At 46.8% G+C, this 25,933-nt stretch overlaps 1 protein-coding gene across 1 annotated transcript in view; it reads right to left on the reverse strand.

The window, feature by feature from the left end:
* SDCCAG8 (SHH signaling and ciliogenesis regulator SDCCAG8) overlaps positions 1-25,933 on the reverse strand; it is a 1,376,087-nt gene that overhangs the window by 1,211,188 nt on the left and 138,966 nt on the right. The window contains exon 5 of the mRNA XM_086925289.1: positions 10,812-10,937. Coding sequence (XP_086781415.1) covers positions 10,812-10,937 — 126 coding nt within the window. The remainder of the gene's footprint in view (positions 1-10,811; positions 10,938-25,933) is intronic.

Consider the following 25,933-nt stretch of genomic DNA (forward strand, 5'->3'; position numbering starts at 1 on the left):
TACCTATGTTATGACCTACATGGTTACATTATGAATCAGGAGGCACTATACTACAGTTATTTCACTATGACCAGGAGACAAGGGAGGGATTGGGCGGGACTGTTGGGGAGGGGAGGGAGGGGCAAGGGCTGTTTTTTCCTTGAAATGTATGGTGGAGCTGAAGGACTAATGCAGGCTCTACTCATAGTAGAGCTGGAAGGACATGTCAATACTACAAACAAACACGAGAATGTTGGACTTTACCCGTAGTAATATGTACACTATTAGACAGCCTCACATGTTGCGTGGAGGAATGTAAGCACTATGATGACAGTTAAGGTGTTTTGTTTCTTAAGCTCTTGGTTGGGGACAAAAGACGAAAATGTGACTGATGGAAGATACATGTATTAATACGTAAAAGTGCTACCTTGTAATCAGTCTTGAATAAAGAGTTAAAAAAAAAACAGAGGTGAAAATGCCATCCAGTGTGTGTGTCCTGTCTCATGTGTGGGCTTGTGCGCCATCTGTAATAGTCCTGGAGTCACAAAAGTATCTAGAAGAGCGACTGTTTCTTTATCAGCCGTGTCTTCTAGATATACATTAAAATCGTCACGGATAGCAAACTCAATTCAATTCAAATATCTTTATTCAATTGTAAACATTACAATCATAAAAGCACAATTCATCAACAAACAATAAAAAAGCAGTTCGGATATTTCACAAGTACAAAATTTCTCTTTAGGCAATGTAAAAGACAGGAGCAACGGGCAGCATAAACATTTTTTTTTAAATATATATAAAAATATATAAATAATTTCAGTGCAGTAAAAGATTAAAAATGCCTGTAGGCATTAGCAGCATAGTTATCCCTCCATACTTTTCCTGAAGGTAATTGCTAATTTCAGGAAGTTACAAACAAATAAAGTGCAATCGCTTTCAGTAGTTGAAGGTAATAAAGTGCAGGTTTTATCTGTGCAAAATTCAGTTTTTTAAGGCAGGGCTTTAAGTATAGCCTCCGGGGTATTATGTAATAAGGACAAATGAATAAAAAGTGTGCCAAGTCTTGCGGAGACTTCCCGTCGCAGCCGCAAGCTGGCAACACCTCACCCCGATGGGCCCCACTTGGTACCGCCAGGAGGAGATGGAACAGGTCAAAACGGAACCTTGATAGCAAATAACGTTCATAGCCCGTCATAGGCCATGATGAATATGGTTCCATTTGTAGACAGGTTTTGAGTAGGACATGTTTCCTGATACTGTCCTTCTGCAACTCAACCTCCTCCCTGGCGGTATACCTAGTTGTCATCATGGCATTTTTTACAAAAATGACATCGGATTTGGTGATAAGATTTGGGGTTAAAAACAAATCAGGCCGACCAATTGCAATCAGGCAGTCATTAACATACTTCAGCCACGGGACCTTGAACCTTCCATCCAATGTTAAGGCTTCTTTTAATATTTCATGAGTGAGGGGTATATCGTTGTTGAGCCAGCAGTTCAGCCAACACAATACGGGGTTCACTGCTATTCTGTCACTTAAGTAGGGTACACCCAACTCCTCATGTACCGAAAAATTTCCAGTTCCCCTTGGCAGCCTCAGTATTTTCTTCAAGAAGTTATTTTCTGTGACCTCCAGGTCCCTCATCTTGCTATAACCCCATAGCTCGCTTCCATAACAGGCAACGGCAACACTTTTTGCCTGATATAGTTTGAGTAAAGCGGCCACCGGGCTATTGCCAATTTTTTTCGCAAAGCCAAGTATGGCTGCATTAACACGTGTTACCTCACCCTTCTTTTTACAAACGGCGGGGTCCCAGGATAGTTTATGATCAAGGAGGACCCCAAGGTATGAAAAAGTATTAGTGGTAGGAATTTTTTCCCCGTTTATACAGAAGAAATTGGATTTTCGAGAACCCTGGCCTGTTTTCAAAACATAGGACTTAGAATTATTAACACTTAGGCCACGGGACTCCATGAAGTCAAAGAAAGAATTTAAAAGTTTCTGGAGACCATTTGCTGTCCTAGAAATAAGGACAGCATCATCTGCGTAAAGCAGCACAGGGACCCCCTTACGGCCTACAAAGGGGTAATCGGCTCCTGTATTTAGCAAGTACTCCTCCAGTTCGTTAATATACAAGTTGAAGAGGAAAGGAGCCAAGATACACCCCTGTCGGACTCCCCGGTTTATTCTGAATTCCCCCGTTACTTTCAGGTCTTGGGTGTAACGGACATTGGCTCTTGTGTCGGAGTGCAGGTCAACCAGAAAATTTATGAAATTATTCTCTACGCCCATCTTTAACAGGGTAACCCATAGTTTGCCTCTGTCCACGCAATCGAAAGCGGACGATAAGTCCATAAAGGCCATGTAGACAGTTCCTTGCTTGGCCAGGGTATATTTACTTAAAATCAAATATAGGTTCAGACATTGTGTAATTGTCGAATGACCAGGTCTGAAACCATATTGTATGGGGGATATGATATTGTTTTCAGTTGCCCATATGTTTAACCTATTCAGAATTATACCACCTACCACTTTAGCTACAGAGTTAATTAAAGATATTGGCCTGTAGCATAACGGGCTACTGCGGTCGCCCTTTTTAAATACAGGGACTATGGTCGATAACCCCCACGACCTTGGGCACCCCGAGATCACAGCTGCATTTACTACAGCGGTAAGGACGGGGGTCCAGAAGGAGATACTGAATTTAAAAAGGTCCGGTGGCAAGCCATCTGGGCCTGGGGCCTTATTACTGGTTAGTCCTTGAATACCCCTTTCTACCTCGTTTACTGAAAAGCACAGAGAATTCTCAGTTGGAGTTAAAAAGACATTTTCTGTCCGTTGCTCGTTACTCTTGAAAATTGCACTAAAGTGAGTAACCCAATCCTCCTCTGAGATGTTAGTGCCAAGAGCTGTGTCACTAGGATTATCAAACAAAGGTTTGTTAATAATTTGCCAAAATGTATTACTGTTCCCCAACACTGATGGGTCAATAAGAGACTCCATGGTACTAGCCTTAACTTCTTTTTTCCGAGCAGCTAGTGATTTCTTATAAATCAGGCGCAAGTTTTTAATTTGACCATGATCTCTGGGTTTAATTTTTAACGCCTTTTTCAAGTCTCTGCTTGCCTTAGAACAGTTATGGTCAAACCATTTGGAGTTATTTTTGGTTTTACCCCTCATCGGTACTGTTAACATAGAGCCTACTATTGACACCAAGGCCTCGAAGCCGGCCAGGGTTTTCTCAGGAGGTATATATAGTGAAGTACAAGCTGCTAGTTCCTCTCCACATAACTTATTTATTTCAGCGTACAATTTTACTTGGTTTATCATTGACCACTTCAATCGACGTTTGCCATTTATGCAGCTCAACGTGCCCCGATCTTCTCGGGTCGCTCGCTGCTCAAATAAAACCCCACCCAGACTAATGATTATGGGGTTGTGATCACTGTAAATGCTCGTAAGAATGGTAAATCGCGAAACCCAATTTACCAGGTCTGCAGATAGTAATATGTGGTCTATAAAGGACCCCTGCCCTGAACCTTTAAATGTTGGTATATCAAAGACCTTGGTCTCAGGAACCATGGACATGGCTACAGTTAGATTATTTTCATTCACCAGGTCATTTAGATTAACTCCACCCCTGGAGTGGACAAAATGAAAACCTTCCACACTATTCCACCCCAAAGATCCCATGTGGGTGACACCTGGGTTACCACATGGATGTACATTAAAATCACCTGCGATCAACACCTTCTGTGACAGTGTACCTGCACCCTTTCTCATCATCTCATTTAGGGTCAAGATGTTACATTCACCATTGCTGTTGATGGCGTTATAAAAATTAATCAGGGTCAGAGCATGTTTACCTCTCTTCAATTCAAGCATTTGAATGTTCCGATTAGCATTATAACAAGTGCATATTTTACAACAAAGTCCCAAATTGATGAAAATAGCCAGGCCCCCCTTCGCTCTTCCCCTAGTTGAGGGAGCTGCAGGTATAATAGATAAGACCTGGCAGATTATCATTGAGCATCCCAGGCGAGTGTCACGAAATGTTAAATTCAGATTCATACAAATAATGGTGCTGCATAGGGCGTATCTAACCCCAAAAAGACTGCATAAGATGTTCCGGGACTCCTCACACACATGCCCACGTTGCGGGGAAGATGAGGCCGGATTCCTCCACATGCTCTGGGCCTGTGCACGCCTGCGGGCATACTGGACAGAGATATGTCAGGTATTGGGGACAGTTACCCAGATGCCAGTACCTGTGGAAGCTCTATACTGCTTAGTGGGGTTTCGTAAAAGACCTAAACAGCTGAAGGCCAAGTTGAAATTCTTAGACCTGGCCCTCTTATTAGCGGTCAGGGCATTGACAATTAGATGGAAATCCCCCAGGACACCCCAAACGTCCGTGTGGCAGACGGACCTTGTGAAATGGGGCCGAGCGGAGGGGTCAGCGGAAGTATCCCATAGCACAGGACTGGGAGGTAATGTTGATGGAGTTGGAGGGGATAGACCTTATACCGTCACAAGGAGATAGGGTGTGGTGCCTACGCGGTGAATCGAGCAGGAGGGACAAGTTAATATGACACCCGGGGCAGCGTACAGGACACGGGTATACCTATGTTATGACCTACATGGTTACATTATGAATCAGGAGGCACTATACTACAGTTATTTCACTATGACCAGGAGACAAGGGAGGGATTGGGCGGGACTGTTGGGGAGGGGAGGGAGGGGCAAGGGCTGTTTTTTCCTTGAAATGTATGGTGGAGCTGAAGGACTAATGCAGGCTCTACTGATAGTAGAGCTGGAAGGACATGTCAATACTACAAACAAACACGAGAATGTTGGACTTTACCCGTAGTAATATGTACACTATTAGACAGCCTCACATGTTGCGTGGAGGAATGTAAGCACTATGATGACAGTTAAGGTGTTTTGTTTCTTAAGCTCTTGGTTGGGGACAAAAGACGAAAATGTGACTGATGGAAGATACATGTATTAATACGTAAAAGTGCTACCTTGTAATCAGTCTTGAATAAAGAGTTAAAAAAAAAACAGAGGTGAAAATGCCATCCAGTGTGTGTGTCCTGTCTCATGTGTGGGCTTGTGCGCCATCTGTAATAGTCCTGGAGTCACAAAAGTATCTAGAAGAGCGACTGTTTCTTTATCAGCCGTGTCTTCTAGATATACATTAAAATCGTCACGGATAGCAAACTCATTTGTGGTGAAAATAGATTCAAGAAGGGCGTATAAGTAACCAACAAAACTACCTCTTGAGCCTGGGGGACGATATAACAGGATGCCTCTAAAGGTTTTTTGCGAATGTAGTTATAGAGCAAAGTGGGGAGATTCACAGTCATATTTGGGAGCTAAGTAAAAAGTGGCTCTAAATTGCTCACAATATATTACAGCCAGCCCGCCTCCCCTCTTGCTGGGTCTGTCCACCCTAAAGGATAAAAATCCATTGGGTGCCTCCGTCACGAAATATGGGTTCGACGCTGCATCGGCCCAGGTTTCAGTGAGGAATAACACATCCAGGTTATAGTGAGATATGAGGTCTGCTATTTCATATTTATGTTTAGCAAGCGATCTAACATTAATAAGACCGCAATGTATCTCTGCCTAAACAAGGGTCTCTAGGTGCTTCACATTAGACCTCGTACCTGAGGTCTGACATGTCCTAACCATTTGTTCTACCGGAAGGGAATATCCACACGCATATCTGTGTCTCTCTTGTAAAAGATCATTGCCCAAAGTGAAACGACAGCAGCCAGAGCTTGAGTTCATATGGGCGAGGTCTAGAAGTGCCTTACCTGCATATCTTACAGGTTCTGGCTTTAACAGGCCAGGGTTTCTGGCCCTGGGCATTGTCCAGGCACGGACGGGCGCATACAAGCTTGCCTTGCGAGCATCCGCTTCAGCATGATTTTAATAGTGTGGTGGCGGTAAAAAACTAGACCGCTCACCACTGGAAGTGTCAAAATCATTCTGCCTAAACGTCACACAGCCACGGCATAACAGGGCGGGAGCCTCTCAGGGTGGAAAGCAAAGGCAGTGGCAATGGTAAGTTGAACAGAGGAAATACTAAAAACACGACAATAGCAATGTAAAGAATGCAGGCTGGCAAAGTATATATAAATCAATCACACTAAAACAGATATAAACACAGATAAAATGATCCTCTAGTGATTAAAACTATTACAAGCTAAAAGATCAGTTTTAAGTGGACAGGCGGCAGAGCTTACTTATGTTTGCTTGGGTAATACATACCAGCCATAGTGCAATGCCCCTGACACCAATTAAATAAGTTTCCCCAACGTCACATGATTTATCACTCAAATTTTAGCTTTAAACATAACACACACATCACACATGGATTTATAAAGCACATGTGCATGCTGAAGGGTATAATGACGCTGAAATGACACAGATATCCTCCCCCAACTCAATGGTTGGAATGGTTGCAATAGAAATTTACCTGGAAATTCAATTCAAAGTCAGCTATATTTCCCCTAACATCCACTTATTAATTCAAACAGACAAAAGCTTCTAATTTAGTAAGCTGAGTTGCATACTGGAGAGCTACTTACAAGTATCTGGAGAGCAACCAATAGCTCACATGCTACTCGTTGGTGAAGCCTGGCTGAATAGATAAATTAAAATGAGTAGTGATGATCTGCTCAACCACCATGTCTTTAAATGGATTTGAACAGATGAAGTGTTCTGCAACTTTCTAAAACCGACAAACAAAAATTTGCTTTTCAGCAGCAGGATGATGGAAAACCAGATTTAGCAGGCCAAGCCATGGCAGGTCTGTGAATAACAGAGCACTATGTGGATTTCAATGGAAACTCTAGACAGTTAAGAGCAAGAGAGAAAAAGACAGGCATGAACTTCCTTGACCAGGCTAACATGAAAGTGTCACTTAGAGATTCTGGGCACTACATACTCAAAATGTTAATTGCTTCTATTTTTGTGTCCTGGTTGCTTGTCAGTCATCCAAATAGTGGAGGCCTCAGATTCATAACATGCAGATCACAATTGATAAGTTTCAGATGATTTTGAACTCCGGCTGTATCTATATCAACCAGGGACATGCTTTAGGATATCACACGTATGTACACTTCATTTGTTAAAATGTAGATAGATAGTGCTTGCCTCCCAGGTTCTTGATATATGAAAGTGTGGCCAAGTTATCTGTGTAGAATAATTACATCTTTTCTTTAAGTGCTGGTGAAAAGGGCCCATGGCAAACATGCTGGCCTAAACAGCCTTAATGTTAAGTGGGATGAGAAATCTGTTAGCTACAGGGTACTGATGGTGAGCAAACTGTCTGCAAATGGCCTTCCATCGTAACTGACTAGGTGGCAATGACCAACATATCGGGAAGTTAAGTAAAATGCTCCAAAACATCAATATATTATTCATACAAAATCAAATATACGAATGGGTTAGCTCCCTGTGGCCAGCTTCCTTTGACAAAGTCCCCAAACCTGCAACATAGTGAGGAAACTAGGAACCATTATCAATTACGAATTATCCTTGGCTTCTCAGTTGACTATGGTTATGGTTATGGTGTGCATCTTATGTCTGATATCTCCATTCCTATCTTTGTTTGTAGAATTGTCACAGCTAACTACTTCATACAACCAGTCTTGAGTTTAATTCCGTGTAATCAGGCCTCCTTAGAAAACCTATTCTGCATTTCCAAAAATCAGGACACTGTGTGAGTCCTTTTTTGGTTGAAGCCTACCAGACAGTACAGCTGTCTGGTTTGCTATTGACATCTTGGGGACATTCAAAAGGCTTCCCCGACAATACATTCCACCTGTTGCTGAACATTGGCTTTGTGGTTTGAAACTCACACTTTATGGCTTTCTATTTCCTGGCTTTATTTGTTTAGGCTGTCCAGTGAGTACCTCCTAAGGAGCAAAGATTTTTCACAACAATTCCCCTTGTATTCTTCCATGAGTGCTCCTTTCTGTAAACAGGCCTCAAAATGTTGCTCTTATATTGTCACATTTGCTGTGCATTCAAAGACAGAGGTCAAATGTCAGGCTCTGTCTTCCCGAGACAGCTTGGTGTTTACTTTTATTTCTCGAACTTCAAAGTAAGAGGATTTATGTGACAATCTTGCTAGAAACTGGGGGTAGGAAAGATTTATTTTCTAGCACACAACATTTAAATTACCAGATTAAGCACATTTGTGTTAATTGTGAAGTGTATAAAGAAATATCTTAATGTGATCAAAACAAATCAATACACTGCCATTTCCACACATTATTGTTTGTAAGCTGTACAATTTTATTAGGAAAACTGTGTCTGCGTAAACGTACTGGTCATTTCAATTGAAAATGTGTTCTCTGTAATAGCAGTGTGCTTCTTCACCATGCATACTACACTCTACATCACTTCACTATACTCTGCACCACTCCATGCCACTCCACTCTGTGCAACTGCACTTTACTCCACTCTGCACCACTGCACTTGACGCCTCTACTCTGCACCACTCCACTCCATGACAATACACTCTACACCACTGCACTCTTCGCCACGGCACTCTACACCTCTCCAGTCTATGCCACTCCAATCTACTCTGCACAACTCCACTCTACGTACTCTACACCAATGCACTTTACTCTGTAACACTCAACTAGACACCCCTGCACTCCACGCTAAATCACTGTACGCCACTCTTATCTACTCTGCACCACTGCACTCTACAACACTTTACTTTATGCCATTACTCTCTACGCCACTGCACTCTACCCGCACAACTCCACTCTACTTCACGTCACTCTACTCTGAAACAATCTAATCTATGCCACTGCACTCTACTCCACTCTACTCTAAAGCACTACAATCTTTGCCAATGCACTCTGCCCAACTGCATTCTATGTCACTGTGGTCTATGCCGCTGCACTCTACGCATCTGCTCTCAACACCAATGCACTCTACACCACTCTACTCTGCAACACTGGACTCTACACCACTCTACTCTGCACTGCTGCACTCTATGCTAATGCACTTTACTCTAAACCACCGCACTCAATGCGACTCCACTCTGCACCACTGTACACTACTGCACTCTTCCACTCTAAAGCATTGCTGTCTATGCCAATCTACTCTGCACTATGGCACTCTACTATGCACCATCTAATGTACGCCACTGCATTCTACGATGCTGCATTGTATACAGCTGAACTCTATGCTGCCGCTTTCTATGCCACTTAACTCAAAGTCACTATACTCTACAGCAGTCCACTCTACTCTATGCCACTGCATTCTTCTACTCTGCAGCCCTCTACTCTATGCCACTGCACTCTACTCTGCGCCACTGTACTCAATGCCCCTACACTCTACGGCACTCTACTCAACACCAATATACTCTACGCCAGTGCAGTCTAGGCCAATTCTACACTGATGCACTCTACAATGCTCTACACTGCACTATATGCCACTGAATTCTACCCCACTCTACTCTGCACTACTGCATTCTATGCCAGTGCACTGTACTTCAATGCACTCTGCACTACTCTACTCTGCATCACTCCACTCTACTGTACTCTGCAGTACTCCACTGTACTATATTCTACTCTCAACTACTCTACACCACTCTACACTGCATTGCTCTACGCCACTGCACTCTGCGCCACTCTACTCTGCACCACTGCCCTCTACACCACTGCACTCTGCACCACTGCACTGTACTATACAACCCTCCAATCTACCCCACTGCATTCTATGATGCTGCATTGTACGCCACTGAATTCTAGGCCACTGCACTCTAAGCAACTGCACTCTGCGCCACTATACTCTGAAACAATGCACGCTACACAAGCCCACTCTACGCCACGCCACTGTATGCCACTCTACTCTATGCCACTCGAATACAAGATACTCTATGGCACTCACTCTACTCTACTCTTCGCCACTCTCCTTTATGCCACTAACTTTAGCCATGCTGAACGGGAACAACGCTGCTGTACAACATGGCTAAAATACATTGGAAAAGCTATTAGCTCTGGCATAGGCAAGACCTATTGGCTTTGCCAGTGTTATTAATGGCAGGAAGTTCAGTCTGGTTTCAAATTACGTTTGTTGACTTCATCGGCCTGCATTATGCATAAAATCTACTACTAAAATGGTCAAAACGTTCTAAAAAAATGAGAAGAAAGTTACGGCACACGTTTTGAGATCTGGCATCTATCTAAGGCTTGAGTTACCAAAAGACAGATAGAATAAATGCGCAGGCAGAGCAATAATGGAGGGGTTTCTCCGTTATTTTTGTTTAAGTTAGGCATTTTCTTTGCATGGAGGAGCGGAAAACTGAAACTACCCACCTTTGAAACTTTGAGTAGAACCTCGGCTGCTTAAATTTAGGAGAACACATACAAAGTGACTATTGCAACAGCAGTGAGTCCTATGTACTGAATTTGGTTATAGTGTAGTTTTTGTATCACCAAGTGTCTGAATCCACGAGTGTGTTATGTGCTCTATATATACCCTTATAATACTAATGCCACTACTGCTGCTAATAATAACAATATTAATGTAATAACAATGACAATTACAGTAATGACAATTACAATAATAATAATAACAATGAAAATAATGAGAATAATAACGATAAAGACGATGGTGAACCGATAATAATTCACATTAATAATAATAGGTAATGGCACACACAAAACAGGCACAAAAAACAAATGCGCACAAGATTCCCACTTTCTTTGTGAACAGATGCAAAACACACCTGCACAGACCAGGGGCAAATGTTACATGAATTGGGGCATATGGAAGAAGAAGAAGGCGTGCTTACTGAAGGGTCAAACAAAGCCTGCTCTCTCGCTGTTTGCTCCATGATTTTGGATTTCAGCAATTGATGCAGCTCGTCATTTTCATGTATAACCACTCGTATCCGCTGCTTCACCTCCAACATTTCTTCCTGAAAATTGAGAAAATATATTTGATTAAAAATACAAAACGGTTCAGTAATTCCAGAAAGAAAGCTTATAGTGATTTATTGATAAAACGTTAAATGAGAAATAATTCATTCAACAGAAAAACCCAAAGGCACAGGCATGGTAAGATCATTTGAAGGAGGAAAATGAAAAGTAGACAGCAGCCACAACACCAAACTAAAGACAGTTACTCCACAAACTATTAATATCGCCTCAGAGCCCTCCGTAGCAGGCTCTACCGGCCATTTAAGGCCCGCTCCAGCTTTTTTTTTTTAATTTCTGTAGTTTTTTTATTGTAGAAAAATATATATTTACATGGAGCATACAGTAAACAAGGGAGTGGGCCTTTAATGGCCGGTACAGCCCGCCACCTTAGGGCTCTAAGGCTATTAGAACATTCCACCCCTAGAGGGCAGAATGTTCTCATTTGTAAAACAAAGGCCTCACAGAACCCGAGGGGACTGAAATCACCTGAGGCTCCGTGAGGTCTTTGTTCACAGCAACAGCTGTGAACAAACATTGGAATGTTGGAGCCCTGGGCTTCAGCCAGCCATTCAAAGCCTAGAGCACTACACTATTTTCAATGGAGCTCCCAACATACCAATATTCTAATAGGATGTGGCGCATATTGATAGAAGGTACATTTCAATGAACGATCTTCTAAAGAGCATTCTTGCTCTCCAACTGGGTAGCCATCACGAAACACTTAAAAAAGGAGACGGTTCCGCGTCGAGCACGATGGCCGCTTAGGACCTCGGCTCCGCGTCACCTGCCCTCTGGCTCACATATCCTGTGTACGATCCTTGCATCGGAGCCCACTGCCTGAGAGGGGAAGTGCGGCGGTGCTCCCGACTGCAACTCTGGCCACACTGTGACGCCCGGGGCCGGAGATACGTCGCCTGGGAGTTGTGGCTTGGAAGGCGGCCGAGACCCGGGTCTCGAGTTATGCTGGCGGCGGGGGAACAGTGAAACTACAGCGGGGCCGGAAACCGGAAGTGGCCTGTACGGCCCGCCTAAGTTCGACGGAGGTGAGGCGATCCCGTCTGGAGCGGGAGAGGTGCGCTATACTGGCGGGGGGGACTCTGTTGGTGACCCCTCCCTCTCCTGTGTGGCCCCCGGGCGGCACTGAAGTGATCCTGCGCTGCGAAGCAGCAAGAGACTGGAGGTGAAACGGCGACTTGGGTGACGGGGGTGACGGGGCATAGGGGGTGTGAGGTCAGTCGGTACCCCCCTCTCCCTCCACCCCCCACTTGTGGACCCCATGGATCTGGACTGCAAAGGGTGGCTGTGTTAGCCCCCGGAGCTGCTGAGGCCACTCTGATGACTTTATAAAGTGGGGGCTATTGGACCGGCCCGGACTAAGTGACTGCGAAGGTGACTTGGGGAGCGGCACTGCGCCATACCCCATAAGTGTGTCCGGTGTGCACTCCCGCTGGTTGGTGTGGTGGTTTTGCCGCTCATTGATTGCCGCATGTCCCGTGGGCCATCCCTGCTGTAACACTGAACAAATACTGGGATCCACCGCTACAGAAAGTCTCTTGATTGGGCTGTGAACTCTGTGTGGGGTCGAATTGGATCTCTGGCCTATTGACCCTCTGGTGTGGCCAGGGGGCGCTGCACAGGTCGCGGGGAGCCCAGCCCGCAGCGATAGTGGCTTAACCGGCAGTGAACCTGACTTGTGCCATGCAGAGCTGATGTTCCGGGACCCTCGCTGTCGCATCTCCTGAGGAGCCGTGGGCTCAGTGGATTCGGCAAAAAACCTTGTGGGAGGCGTTCAAGACGGTTGTCCGAGGTGAGGTCATATACCTGATAGTAAAGAAAAAGAGGGAGCGGCAGGCCGAGTTGGAGAAAGCAGAGGAGGCGGTGATAACGCTGGAAAAGGAAATATCCCAGACAGTGACACCAGAGGGTCTTCACCGTCTTAAATTAAGGCCGGACGAGTTTGGGAGCCTAGCTAAGGAAGGGGCCAGGGCGCAGCACGGCGAGACCCAGTGAAGGGTATACGAACATGGGGACAAGGTGGGTAAATTGATTGCTTGGCTGGAGAGGAAAGAATGGGCGTTGCAGTTGGTGCCTGAACTGCGCGGGGAGAACTCTGAGGTCATCACGGAACCGCAGGCTATTGCAGACAGGTTCGCAAATTATTATAGGGCGGTGTATCGATCAGAGGGGGCGTACTCAGAGGAGGATAATAAAGGGATGATCAGAGACATCCAACTGCCCAGGCTCTCCGACGACGACCGTATATACCTGGACTCCCCACTTACCAATGATGACGTTGCGCAGGCTATCAGGGGGGTCAATTCTGGTAAGGCCTGGGGGCCGAATGGCATTACAGTGAAACTCTACAAACTGAACTCTAATAAACTCGCGCCATTCCTCCGCTCTATGTTCACTGAGAGCAAAGACAGGGGGCAACTTCCGTATGACCAGCGGATTGCCAACATTGTGGTCATCCATAAGGAGGGCAAGCCCAATGTGAGCTGTTCATCATATAGACCCATTTCGCTCTTAAAAGTGGAGCCTAAGGTCTTGGCGAAATTGTTAGCAACAATGTTATCCAAGGTCATTACCACTTTGGTACACCCGGACCAATTGGGTTTCATGCCACGCCGAAATACCGCCCTCAACTTGCGTCACCTTCACGGGGTCCTGGGTCGTACACCAACGATTCGGGTCCCGGGAGTGTGGGGTCGTTGGATGCAACTATGACGTTCGACAGAGTTGAATGGCCCTACCTTTTCGCGGTGCTGGAGAAGCTGGGTATTGGACCGGAATTTATTGATTGGGTGCGCCTCTTGTACGCGGATCCACTGGCCCGGGTTATAGTGAATAACCGCAGGTCCCCTGATTTATCCCTGAGCAGAGGGACCAGACAGGGATGCCCCCTGTCCCCACTTCTCTTTGCATTGGCACTGGAGCTTTTAGTGGCGGGGGTCCGGCAGGACCATTACATACGCGGGATGCGATGGACGCTTGAGTGGGAATATTAAATCTCACTCTACCCGGACAACATCCAGCTTTACCTCACTAACCTGAGGGGGTCCTTGATCTGTTTTCTGGACGGGCTGGCTATTTTTGGAGGTACTCAGGCTTTGCCATCAATTGGGCCAAGTTGGTTCTTTTCGTCCTTCAAGGGGACCCGCCGACGGTCCCCAAGACGTGCCCTATACAGATTGCCTTGTCGGGTTTTAGATACCTCAGTATCTATCTTACTCTGGATCCCGGAGCTCGCTTCACAAACAACTTGTCCCCCCCTTTGGCACGCTTCAAGGGCGATGTGATGCGCTGGAAGGCGCTTTGACTCTCCCTTTTGGGTAGAGCAGTACTCTTTAAAATGTTGGCTTTGCCCCGGTTCCTATATGCTCTGCAGAATGCCATGGGCCCAGTACCCGCATCATACTTTTGGGTAATAGAGTCCCTTCAGAGACAGCTGCTCTGGGACGGTAAACCCTGCATCACCTATTCTAAGCTTACCCTTCCCTGGTACAATGGGGGAATAGGGCTACCGAATATCAAGAAATATTACTGGGCCTCCCAGCTTGCGGCAGTGAACCATGGGATTTACGGGGCCCCTGATGACCCCGGTTACGCAATGGACCGCTGGCTGATGCCAGGGGGAGACTACACCAGGGCACTGTATTCAGGACCCCGCAGGTTCCACCACACAGGACCTACAGCTCACGCCGTCCAGGAATGGCACGCGGCCAATAGGCACCTTAAGTGGGAGGGGAGGCTCACGCTGGCAACCCCATTATGGAGTTCGGAAAAGCTGGGCAGTTTGTGGAAATCGAAGGGATTTCATAGATGGGACCTAATTGGTATCTCACGCATAAAGGATATTTGGGGGGACGGCTCGATTCTGTCGTTTGAATCCCTCAAGCTACAATATCACCTGAGCGATGGTGAATATTTCCGGTACCTCCAGGTTCGACATGCATTGCTAACACATATCCCCAGAGACACAACACTCCCAGACGCTACTACACTAGAAGATTGAGTGCTAGATGGCCACCTTCCGGAGAAAACCATCTCGTTATTGTATAAAAAGCTCATAAATAATATGACTGACCCGTTAGAACTCCTCAGACGGCAGTGGCAGGAGGATGGGCTCGAGCTTGATGATGAAGACTGGCAGGAAGCGGTGTCATCCCGCGGGTCGCGGCAATCCCGATGAGGCTCAGATTGGTGCAGCTAAAGATCTTGCATAGGTCATATGTAGCGGTGCCCGTTTGATTCACATGGGCCGCTCGGAGAGGGGGGAATGCAGGAGGGGATGCGGGGAGCTTGGGACATTTACACACATTTTGTGGCACTGTGCAAGGGTGCAGGGGTTCTGGGGGAAGGTCTACAACACGTTGCATATGGTCCTAGGTACGGAATTGCGGCTGGAAGCCCGTAGGTGTATACTGAATATCAGGGAGCCAACCGACCTTAATGCGTACAGAAAGCAGTGGGTAACGTTGGCGCTCATGATAGCTAAACGCAATGTCGCCCAGTTGTGGGGATCCAGTCAGCCACCTCGGTTGGAGAAGTGGAAGGAAGACCTGGACTGGTGCATGTTTAGGGAAAGATCTGTATATTCAGCCAGGGGATGTTCGGGGAAATGGGGCAAGATCTGGGAGGCCTGGAACCACTTTAGGGGGACATCTGTACCCCCCTCAGAGGGCCTTGAAGAGACTGAGGAGAACATGTCCCCTTGATCTACCAACTGTGATAACTGCAATGTCTTGTGTGGTATGGAATGTCATCAACGGCTCTTTATTATTTTGTACTGTGGCCCCTGATGTTTTTCTTTGATTGTTTTTGTATAATAAAAAAAACATGAAAAAAAATAAAGGAGAAGTATTCTTCTTGAAAAAACATACCTGTACAGATACATAGCAGAACTTTCTTCATATGGATAAATGCCCGATACATTGCTTCACAAGAGGTAATATACTGCTAGTTTTGAAGGAAATGTAGTTACTAATTTCAAAGAGTAAGTATAATAGCTTGAAGCTACCATCAAGAACTAGGTCGCCAAAGTGGTTTACTTGTATAGCCCACACTTTGCACAGATCCTTTAATTTTCAAGTGTGAAATCATTGCTCATGAATGGTGGGAAATCTGCAGCAAAGGGGACAAGGCCCTTCAACAATAGTACACCCTTCCACATTCCACACAAGTCTCACCAACATATGGCAGCCTGAGACTGAGGTGGTCTGGAGATAAGGAGTCCAAAATGGGGTCACCTGGGCATACTACACATATTATGTGCCACCACCATCTCTCCCCCTTTACAGCTCTATCAATGTCAGCTCCTTGCATGCATGGTCTATGCATGCAAGCAGCTGACATTTACAACCTGCCTGAGACAGAATTGGTTAAGGCCCAGAGATCAGGAGTGCCTCTGGGATCAGACGGTGCCACCCGAGCAGGCAATGAGTTTTAAGGGCGGGAGATCGAAGCATTTAGAATATAAGGACCCTTCCGCTCCTCCAACCATGGTTCTGACTAGCATAAGCTCCTATTCTATTATCATTAGAGCAACCATTTGAGGTTGAAGTTCCTTGCAGTTCCACAGAGAAACATTTAGATTAACACTTGAAAATTAGTAAAGTCAGAGAGCAGCGTCCTTTTGGATATTTAGAATACATTTACTGCACTAGGAACTTTTTTTGCAATTGTGACTCATTCAAATCAAGTAACTGCCATCAAGAGTCTTGTTTGCCAAATAATGCTTTCATTATTTCACATATTATGTGTGTTAATTTTTAAAGGTAACTTTATTTTCTGTACATTCGGAACATATGACCGATCATTTTGCCACAAATTATCATATGCATGTACGTTTTATGAGAAATCTAGCATCATATCCACTACAAAAAGAATGAGGCTATGGGCCTTATTGCGAGTTTGGCGGTCTTCCTGTAGGACCGCCACCGAGGCGGTCCCAGGAAGACCGTCAAACCCATGGTGAACCCACCCGCAGGATTCTGAGTTGAATCCAGGGTGGGGGGGCAGGCAGTGCGGTGGCAGTGTAACGGTGGTGGATTAATTAGGTTCATAGGAGAGCCTAAACAGCATACCACTGCGGTGACAGCGCCGACAGGACGTTCTTGCACTGCATGGCAGGAACCATGTCGTACATGCCGGTCCCAGGAACGCCATACTCGTAATAAAGCCCCAAGTTTAATAAACTGCACTTTCAGATTCACATGTAAGTACCTGGATCAGAGCCCTTAATGACACTGGTCTTGTGGCACAGATATACACCTGTTACAGAAATGACAAAAAAATGTGTTATACAGAGGAACAACCAGTTTTTTTCCCATGAACTGCAGTGTGGCATGCCGCCATTATATCTAACAGCCAGCTGAACCCAGTGATACGGTCTCAACCAGGAAGAAATGAGGACACCTTTCCTCTCCTACTGAGAAACTCCATGTAAGTATCTACCAGATGAGTCACTGCTCATTATTTGGGTCTAATTCTTTTGGTGTTACTTCCAGTGAAGACGCTGTGCCTTGTGTGACTGAAGCCACCAACAGGCAACTCAGTCAACGGCTGGTGCCTTTTGTGCAGCGACCTTTCCATTACAAAGCGGCTACTTCAAGATGTCTCTCATGTTGAGCATTTGCCTGATTTTGATGATGCTGGCCCTCTCTCTACAGGGGAGCTGATCATTACTGTGACTACTGCAAGGGTGAGGTGAAGTGCTGTTGTGAGCTTATATCTTTGTGAGTAATGACCTTTGAACCCAGCCCCTTGGTACAGAAGCATACCATGGGAGTTTTAGCATTCTGTTATGCAAGCCTAAAGGGGTCATTTTTTGTGCCTTTTATAATAACGTTTTAATTTAGCAATAGGCAGCATTGGGAGACAGAATTCGCACTGCTAACATTGAGCCTCATACCTGTCTGTATCACGACTAGTTTTCATGAACATCCGGAGAAAAGCAACCTGTTTTTTTTTTTTTTTAACTCATTGCAATATGGTATAAATAACCTCTGTGTAACCAGAGACAAAAATAAAAAGTTGATGGGACACCCAGTATGAAAAAAAGTGCGACACATCTGTGAACTTGGAGTCCTGACAAGGAAAGGCTGCGGTGTGCAGGAATTGCGTACATTTACTCAGAAGGGCAGCCAAAAATGTAGGATTTTTTTCGGTTTTTTTTAACGTTAGATTTGTTATGCTTGTGGCCTTATTTACTCACCTCTGTTAATGCTCTAATAATCATTGCAATAATTGCTTTTCATTTTTTATTTACACAACAGGTTAGTGTAAAATAAGGATGTGCATTCTACGACTTCTTCAGGGCTCCATCCAAACAACCCTGTTTGGGTCTCCTGACAGTCACGTCCCCCTTCCTCTCCCCCTCCCCCCTCCCCGTCCCAGCCCCTGTCATTTTTTCCACTCAGTAGGCCCAGGTGGTAATTAATGCATGAGATGTAAGGCCTTAGGAAATCTGCCAAGAGGGTTACATCTTTGGCACACATCAGTAAGTTATACTGGCTGCTAGCAAAGCACTTTATAGAACCCTAAATACACATCAAATAAGCTATTTCCTAGGGGGAAAAGAGTGATCAATGCCTCTCTAGCTCTGAAACACAAACATCATTTTCAAAGCCGAGCACCACCTTAACTTTTGGCGCCAGGCTCCATTGCGACTGAAGAGTAAATTGACATAGGAGAATGCTACCAAAGAGGGAAAGGAGACCGGATCTTGAAATGAACCATCACTAAGAAGTAGTGCTGGAGTTGAGGATGATTGGGTAACTGAAGGCAGAAGGACGAAGGTGGTTGATGCTTCTGAGCTGCAAGTGCGCTTCAGGGAGGAAATCAGGCAGAGACCGTGTGTACTCTCAAATTAAAGAAAACCCGGCATTATTTAATACATACCTTGGCTTGTGGCCTTGGAGAAAAGTCACAATAGTAAAGTAATCTCTGCCCGATTTGATGCAACATTAACAGAGCCTTTTCTTTAGGCTTTTATAAAATCGGTTTATTTTCATTGTAAAATAAAATGATTAATCAAACAAATAATGGCAATTCGAAGCAGGAATGTCCCTTTCATAGTCCCTGTTATGCAAACTCTACTGTGCAACGAATGTAACAGGTGTATTTCTTGTGGATAACTTCCCTCTATCCCAGTTCTCTGGTTCAGCTTGCTCCCCACATGCTACAACTCTTATGACAACTTCTCTTACCTCTCACCCCAAACACTCCCAACAGAAGGCATTCGACCAACCGTTCTCTCTCTCAAGATGTTCTCAAACTCTCTCAGGGAGTAGAAACAATTATGGCAAATTCCAGTCCAGCAAACCACCGGCCTCTTCCCACTTGTCCTGGCTCCCTTTATTACTGGCTTAGCCTTGAAGATGTTGCTCCATGTCAGGAAGCTGCCACCTTCCACTGTGAGTAACTTTTGATTTTTGTTTGTAATTGTGGTGAGCATTCCCCATACTTTCATCACTAGTTCCTTCTCATTGTTACTGGTTTCTGCCTCTTCTTTGTTGCACCTCTCAGCTGCCCCAATACCTGCACCTACTTCCTGCGATTGTTCATCGGTGCTCTGTTATGCACTACCATATGTGCTGCCTGGGATCTTCTGGTCAAATTGCAGCTTGCCTTTGTGTCTTTCCTGCTTCACTACTTAGGGCCATATGTATCAAACAAATTCGCATTCGCAAATGCCGAAATTTGCAGAATTTCGGCGTTTGCAAATTTGCCAAATGGTATGTATTAAGGAAAATCTGGTGCAAAACAAGGAATCGCAAAATTTGCGATTCCTTATTTTGCAATTGCATTTAAGGAATCGTAAATTTAGCGATTCCTCAAATGCTATGTATGAAGCAAAAAAAAAGCAAATTGTACTTAAGGAATCGCAAAGTACCACCAACTTCAAGTTGGTGGAAATTGGCGAATTCCTTAAAAAAATGCACATTTTTGTTTTTTTCAAAGTGCCATGTGACGCACAAACATGCCCTTAGGGCATGTATGTGCGCCACATGTGCACCAATGCTTATTTTAGGGGTGCAACCCTTGAAATTATCAGAGGCAGAAACCAGTAACAATGAGAAGGAACTAGTGATGAAAGTAAGGGAGAATGCTCACCACAATTACAAACAAAAGTCAAAAGTTACTCACAGTGGAAGGTGGCAGCTTCCTGACATGGAGCAAAATCTTCAAGGCTAAGCCAGTAATAAAGGGAGCCAGGACAAGCGGGCGAGGCCGGTGGTTTGCTGGACTGGAACTTGCCATAACTGTTTCTACTCCCTGAGAGAGTTTGAGAACATCTTGAGAGAGAGAACGGTTGGTCGAATGCCTTCTGTTGGGAGTGTGTGGGGAGCAAGCTGAACCAGAGAACTGGGATAGAGGGAAGATTCTCAATTTGCGATTCGCAATTTGCGATTCGCAATTTGAGAATTGCAAATTGAGACTAACTTCCCATTCATTCCTATGGGCCTCCTGGCCCATAGAAATGAATGGGAAAGTATACCTTAATTGCGAGTCGCAATTTGCAAATCGCAATGAAGGAATACTAAGAATTCGCAATAAAATGCAATTTGTACATAGATCCCTATTTGCGATTCTGAAATAGCGATTCCTAAAAAAATCGCTATTTCAGAATCGCAATTCAGGTTGATGATACATCCACTAGTTCCTGGCCTCCCTCCAGGAGTTTAAGAATAATGACCACCCCTACCATAGGTTCTTAAGGTTTGCTCTCCAGTATCTTAGTTTACTACTGCAATCTTCTGCAGAGAAAATCTTCATGCTTCTATATTTCTGATGGAAATTTTGGTAAAATCTTGAAGAAAAAGCGCTGCCTATTCCTCCACAGAGCAAAGTGTCACCTGAAACACAATTGTGGACTCAGTAATCGCTACTAACATGTGTCTAGATGAGGCTGTCACTCTCTCCGTTCACGTGCTGTGTGATTTTTGTCCATTTTTGTTGCTGTGCCCCAGGAATTTCTTTAGAACTCCCCCAGCTTTCAATGCACCTATTGAAACATGGGAACTCTAGCAAGTGCTTTCTACAATGCTGTCTTACCCTCCCCTTTGGATTCTCCCAGGGAATCTGATTGTGAATTAAAGTCACTTATGCTTTTCCTTGTACCTCCTACATTCTGGACTAAGTTGTGGTGCACCTGCCCGTATCTCTACTCCATGCATTTCAACATTCTCCACCCTGTCAATCCTGCTCCACTGTGGGCCTCCACCTCTTCTCTGATTACAGACCTCTGAGCCCAGAAAGCACACCATCCGGCTTCTCCTCTCTTGACTACAGCACGACCTGTCCCGCAGGAGACTCCAAGAGGTCTCCACAGCCTGCAGTGCAAGTGCCAGTACCCTCATGTTCACATGCATAGAGACTGGAGATGCCAAGTCATGGTACATTTTCTGCTGCTTGACTGCTTTTAGGTAACGTGGAGAGTTGTAGTGCAGCGGCTAGGGCAGCTGACTTCGGAGCACAGGGCTCACGGTTCGATCCCTGGCTCCGGCGGCAGCTCAGCTCAGCACCATATGACTCTGGGCAATAGCTCACTTAATTTCCACTACGGCTCCCAGCGCCTTTAGACCCATAAGGGTGAGCAGTTTGCGCTTTACAAATACAGATTTTTAGGTATTCCCGCAATTCACTTTCTACTAGGGCCTCAGTGTGGGCCACGCTACGTTCCCTCCAGCTACTACACCTGTGCCCCATTCTGACACTCCACTCTCAATATTACAACAAGTCTATCTGTGCTTATTTTGTGGTGGGAAGGAGGGAGCTCACTTTTTCACTGCCTCACTCCTGATTTTGCTGGAGACCCAATGTTTTGTGGGAACTCCACTGAAGCAGCCACAGTTTCCCTAAGCTGCATCTCGGTATAACAGTCTGGACCAAAACAGATTTTAAACAGGTTTTGTGTGGAGAGTAACTGGAGTTGACGTGCATCACATCCTCATTCTATCTGTGACTCCCCCACCACCTCCAGAAAAAAAACAAGCATTTACAATGCAATAGGTCTCGTGTGCGAGATTTTGAGCTATTGGCATTGCAAATGGCAATGCCTTTTATAATATTAAAAGGCATTGTTATTTACAATACCAATAGGTCAAAGTTTGGCAAAAGCGAGACCTATTGTATTGCAGAGTGTGGTGTCCGTGAAGCGGGTGTCGCGCTCACCATTAAAGTAAAAAAAACAGTGAAACTGAGCACTGTTCCCTGAAGGGGACACCGCGCTCAACATTCAAGTAATTAAAAAATCAAAAAGCCAGATGGCGGCGGAGTAGGACGTGCTTCTCAGTCCCTACGGCGCCGGTAGTCATATATCATTGTATATCTCCCTGCAGGGCGCCCATCCACGGCTCAGACGAGGTGTCCAGTGCCCTGGGGCTGTCCAGCAGGTCCCAGCGGCGTTGTTTCTTTGAGCGGTGAGCAGGAACGGGGACGCGCCGCGAGGCAGCCTACGCACGCCTGGAAACCAGGAAGTCGCGTAGATAGCAGTCCACGCGGCAAACCTGGTGGGGCGTCCAGAGTAACAGCGGTGGAAGGTGATGGGGCCGGTACCACTAAACGCCTGTCGCTGGCGGACTCTTCCGCACAGCAGACCAAGGGGCTGAGGGTGGCCTGTGAGCCCCGCAGTGACACAGCGGCAAGGCGGCCCAGCAGAGTAGAAGACCACCGGGGGTTCCGCTAAGGGGAGGCGGCGTCCAGCCCCACGACCCAGCGGTGGCGCGCCCGTGAAGGTGAGTCGAGCAACGAACAGCGAGTGAGAGCCCTGCACAACGGTCCGCAGTTCGGCGGACAGCGCTGCACCCTGCAGGGGACTCCAGCTGGGGGCTGGCAGCTCCTTTAAGGCCCGAAGGCGGGTTTCGGGCCCCTAGCACTTTCGTGCAGAGTCTCGGTGGCGGCCTACATTGAAGCGACAGGCGGAGGCCGGCGGGTGAAGCAAGGACTCGGCGGCTGTCCCTCGCCTTCTGCGCAGCAGTGCCTACCGCCGGGGAGGTGTCAGAGAGGCCTCCGGGACACCTGGGGACCTATGTAAGTCAGGGCCCTGGAGTTCTTGCACCATATGGGCGGTTGCAGCCGGAGCAGTGCAGACATAGGAAGACTCTGGTAGCCTGGGTGCCTGGCTAGTGGGGGCTCCTCCTATCCTTTCCACATCTGCCCCTGACAGCTAACCGTAGCGGCCTGGAAGGCTCTATCGCCCTTGGCAGAGTGAAAGGTAGTCTGCCGCGTGCAAGGAGTGACCGGCCGAGCACTATCTGGGTCCCGCGTTAGCCTTTCCGGACGCCTGAGCGGGCACGCTTGGTGGGACAGCGCCGCAAGCAGAGGGGACCGAGCGGAGGACGCCGTACCTTCCTTGCTACCAGTGGGAGACAAGATGGCGGCGAATAGGCCCAAAAAAGACAAGCTACCGAAGGACAGCGCCCAGAAAAACACGCCGCAAACGACCTCGCCGACTGCTGACAAGTCACCGCGCCGAGACGACAGCGAGGCGCCGGCCACTAAAGCTTTTATGATGGAACTATTTGCGGCGATAAAGGAGGACATCATGGAATTGCGCTCCCAGCTGGCGTCAGATCTGAAAGAGGTGCGATGGGACGTGGACGCAGTGGGCAAACGAGTTGCGACGCTGGAGGAGCATGATCTTGGGACTGCGGAGGATGTGCACAGGCTCCAACAAAATGTCTTGCGCCTCACGGAGCAGAACCTAGATCTACAGGCGCACACAGAGGATTTAGAGAACAGATCGCGCCGCAACAACATACTAATAAGAGCAGTCCCATGGAAGGGCAAGGGGGCGGACTTACGGGACTACGTGGAGGCCCTCTTTCGGCACATCTTGAATGAGGAAGATCTGCAGGAGATTCGAATGGACAGGGTGCATCAGGTTGGCCTACCGCAGTGTCCCAAGGCCCCCCCTCCAGACATACTGGTATGTGTCCACGATTTTCAGCTCAAAGAAAGGATTCTAAGAAAGGCACGCGATCACACACCCCTGGAGTTCTGAGATCACCGGCCGGTGTTATATCAAGATCTTGCAGCATCCACCCTGGCTAAGCGGAGAGATTTCCGGCCTATCACTAACTTTCTGAAGAAACAAGGAGTCCCCTATTCGTGGGGACACCCGTTCCGTCTTATTTTTAAATGGAAGACCAAGCTTATCCAGGTCCGATCGCTGTAAGCGGCCCGTGAACTCCTTGGTCTGGATCGCCCCACTACTCCGACGGAAACAGGCGACTCCCCTACCAGACGACGGCGCCATTCCTCAGAGTGGCAGACAATTGGCAAACCGGCAGCGACAAAGAGACCCGACCTATCTGTCAGCCTGCGAGAAAGAGGAGCGGCAGTGGCTTCCGTGGCTCGGGTGACAGAAGCTCCAGTGGACACTTGAGGAATGAGTCTTTTGCTTGGCCCCTGCGGGCCGATAACTGGTGCCGGAGGGGACTGCCCGCAGGATCCAGATGGGTAATGTTTCCAAGTCCTTACTTGGGGGGATGTCCTGCATCAGAACTTGGGGTCTGGGGGGGCCGAAGCCACGTTCCCCTGCCCTTAAGGTCGATTCGACCACCTATCATTCACCCCCTACTTTAATTCTGCTGGGGGTTCTTGACACACTGTTGGGGTTGATGTCCTTCAGGGGGCTCTGTGTTGAGGGGGAGGGGCGGGAGGGGGTGGGGGGGCAGGGGGGTGGGGGGCTCCACATCGGTTCAAGGATGTTGAGCACAGGCTTCTTGGGGTGTTTATGTGGGTGGGGGGGAGCAAGGGGGGGTAGTGGTGGTAGCAGGGGTCCGATCCTTGATGGTACAGAGCTAGTTGAGGGGTCCTCACACACTGGATGATGCCGCTAACTCTAGGGATGTGGAATGTTAAGGGGATGAACTCTCCCCAGAAGCGTCAAAAGATTTGGAAATATATATTTGACCACCAGCTGGATGTCATGGGCCTTCAAGAGACCCACATAACTAAATCGGAAGACTCACGCCTTAAGCACAAACAGTTTCCCCTTATTTATAGGTCTTCTGCCTCCATGAAGCAGAGGGGAGTGGCCCTTATGGTCCGCTCGGCCTTGCACTTTCAGCCTACGGGAGTACAAAGTGATAAAGAGGGGCGCTGGGTCATGGTGAAGGGCATCTTGCGTGGTAGACTATGCTCCTTTGTCGTACTGTATGCACCCAACATCGGTCAGAATGGATTCCTCCACACTCTTTTAGGAAAGGTCATAGATTTTGCTGAGGGGCCACTGCTTAATATGGGGGACTTCAATTTGGGTTGGCAGAGAGAAATGGATAGTACTCACTCACAAAGATCGACATGGGCTCGTTTTCCCCTGAGTCGCAGCAGAAGATTTTGGATAAGGGCCTTTTCGATGCATGGCGGTCCCTGTACCCCTAATATAGAGACTACACTTTTTTCTCACACGTTCATCGCTCTTACGCCCGACTTGATCACTTCTTCCTGAGTCAGTCTCTCCGGGGCGACCTTCGCGAGGCCAAGATTTTCCCATTATCTGTGTCCGATCATAGCTTGCTTTCAGTGTGCCTTCAGTGGGGGGTGAAGAGCAAGACTAGCCCTAGGTGGTATTTCCCAGCATCCTTGGTCCGGGACAAAGCCTCCTGTAACACTTTGAGGGGAGCTATAAAGGAGTTTTTTGCACTAAATGACACGGGGGACACTTCGGTCTTTACCACCTGGGACACCCTTAAAGCTTGTATTTGAGGGCAGTGCATGGCCCTGAATGCCGAGCTTAACAAACAGCGAGGTCGGGAAAGGGAGAAATTAGAGGAGGAACTCTCCACTTTGGAGGAAGCACACAAGGCGAACCCCTCCAGGCGCGCAATACAACAGCTCACGGACGTCAGGGGTAAGCTTTGGGCGCATTACAATAACAAGGCAGAATATACTCTGCTAAAATTACGGCGTCTGTCCTACTTCCAGGGCAACAAGGTGGGGAAGCATCTTGCCAGGCAGCTCCAGGACAAGAGAGAAAGGGAAT

Source organism: Lissotriton vulgaris, chromosome 6 (genome assembly GCF_964263255.1).
Source record: "Lissotriton vulgaris chromosome 6, aLisVul1.2, whole genome shotgun sequence".
Classification (NCBI taxonomy): domain Eukaryota; kingdom Metazoa; phylum Chordata; class Amphibia; order Caudata; family Salamandridae; genus Lissotriton; species Lissotriton vulgaris.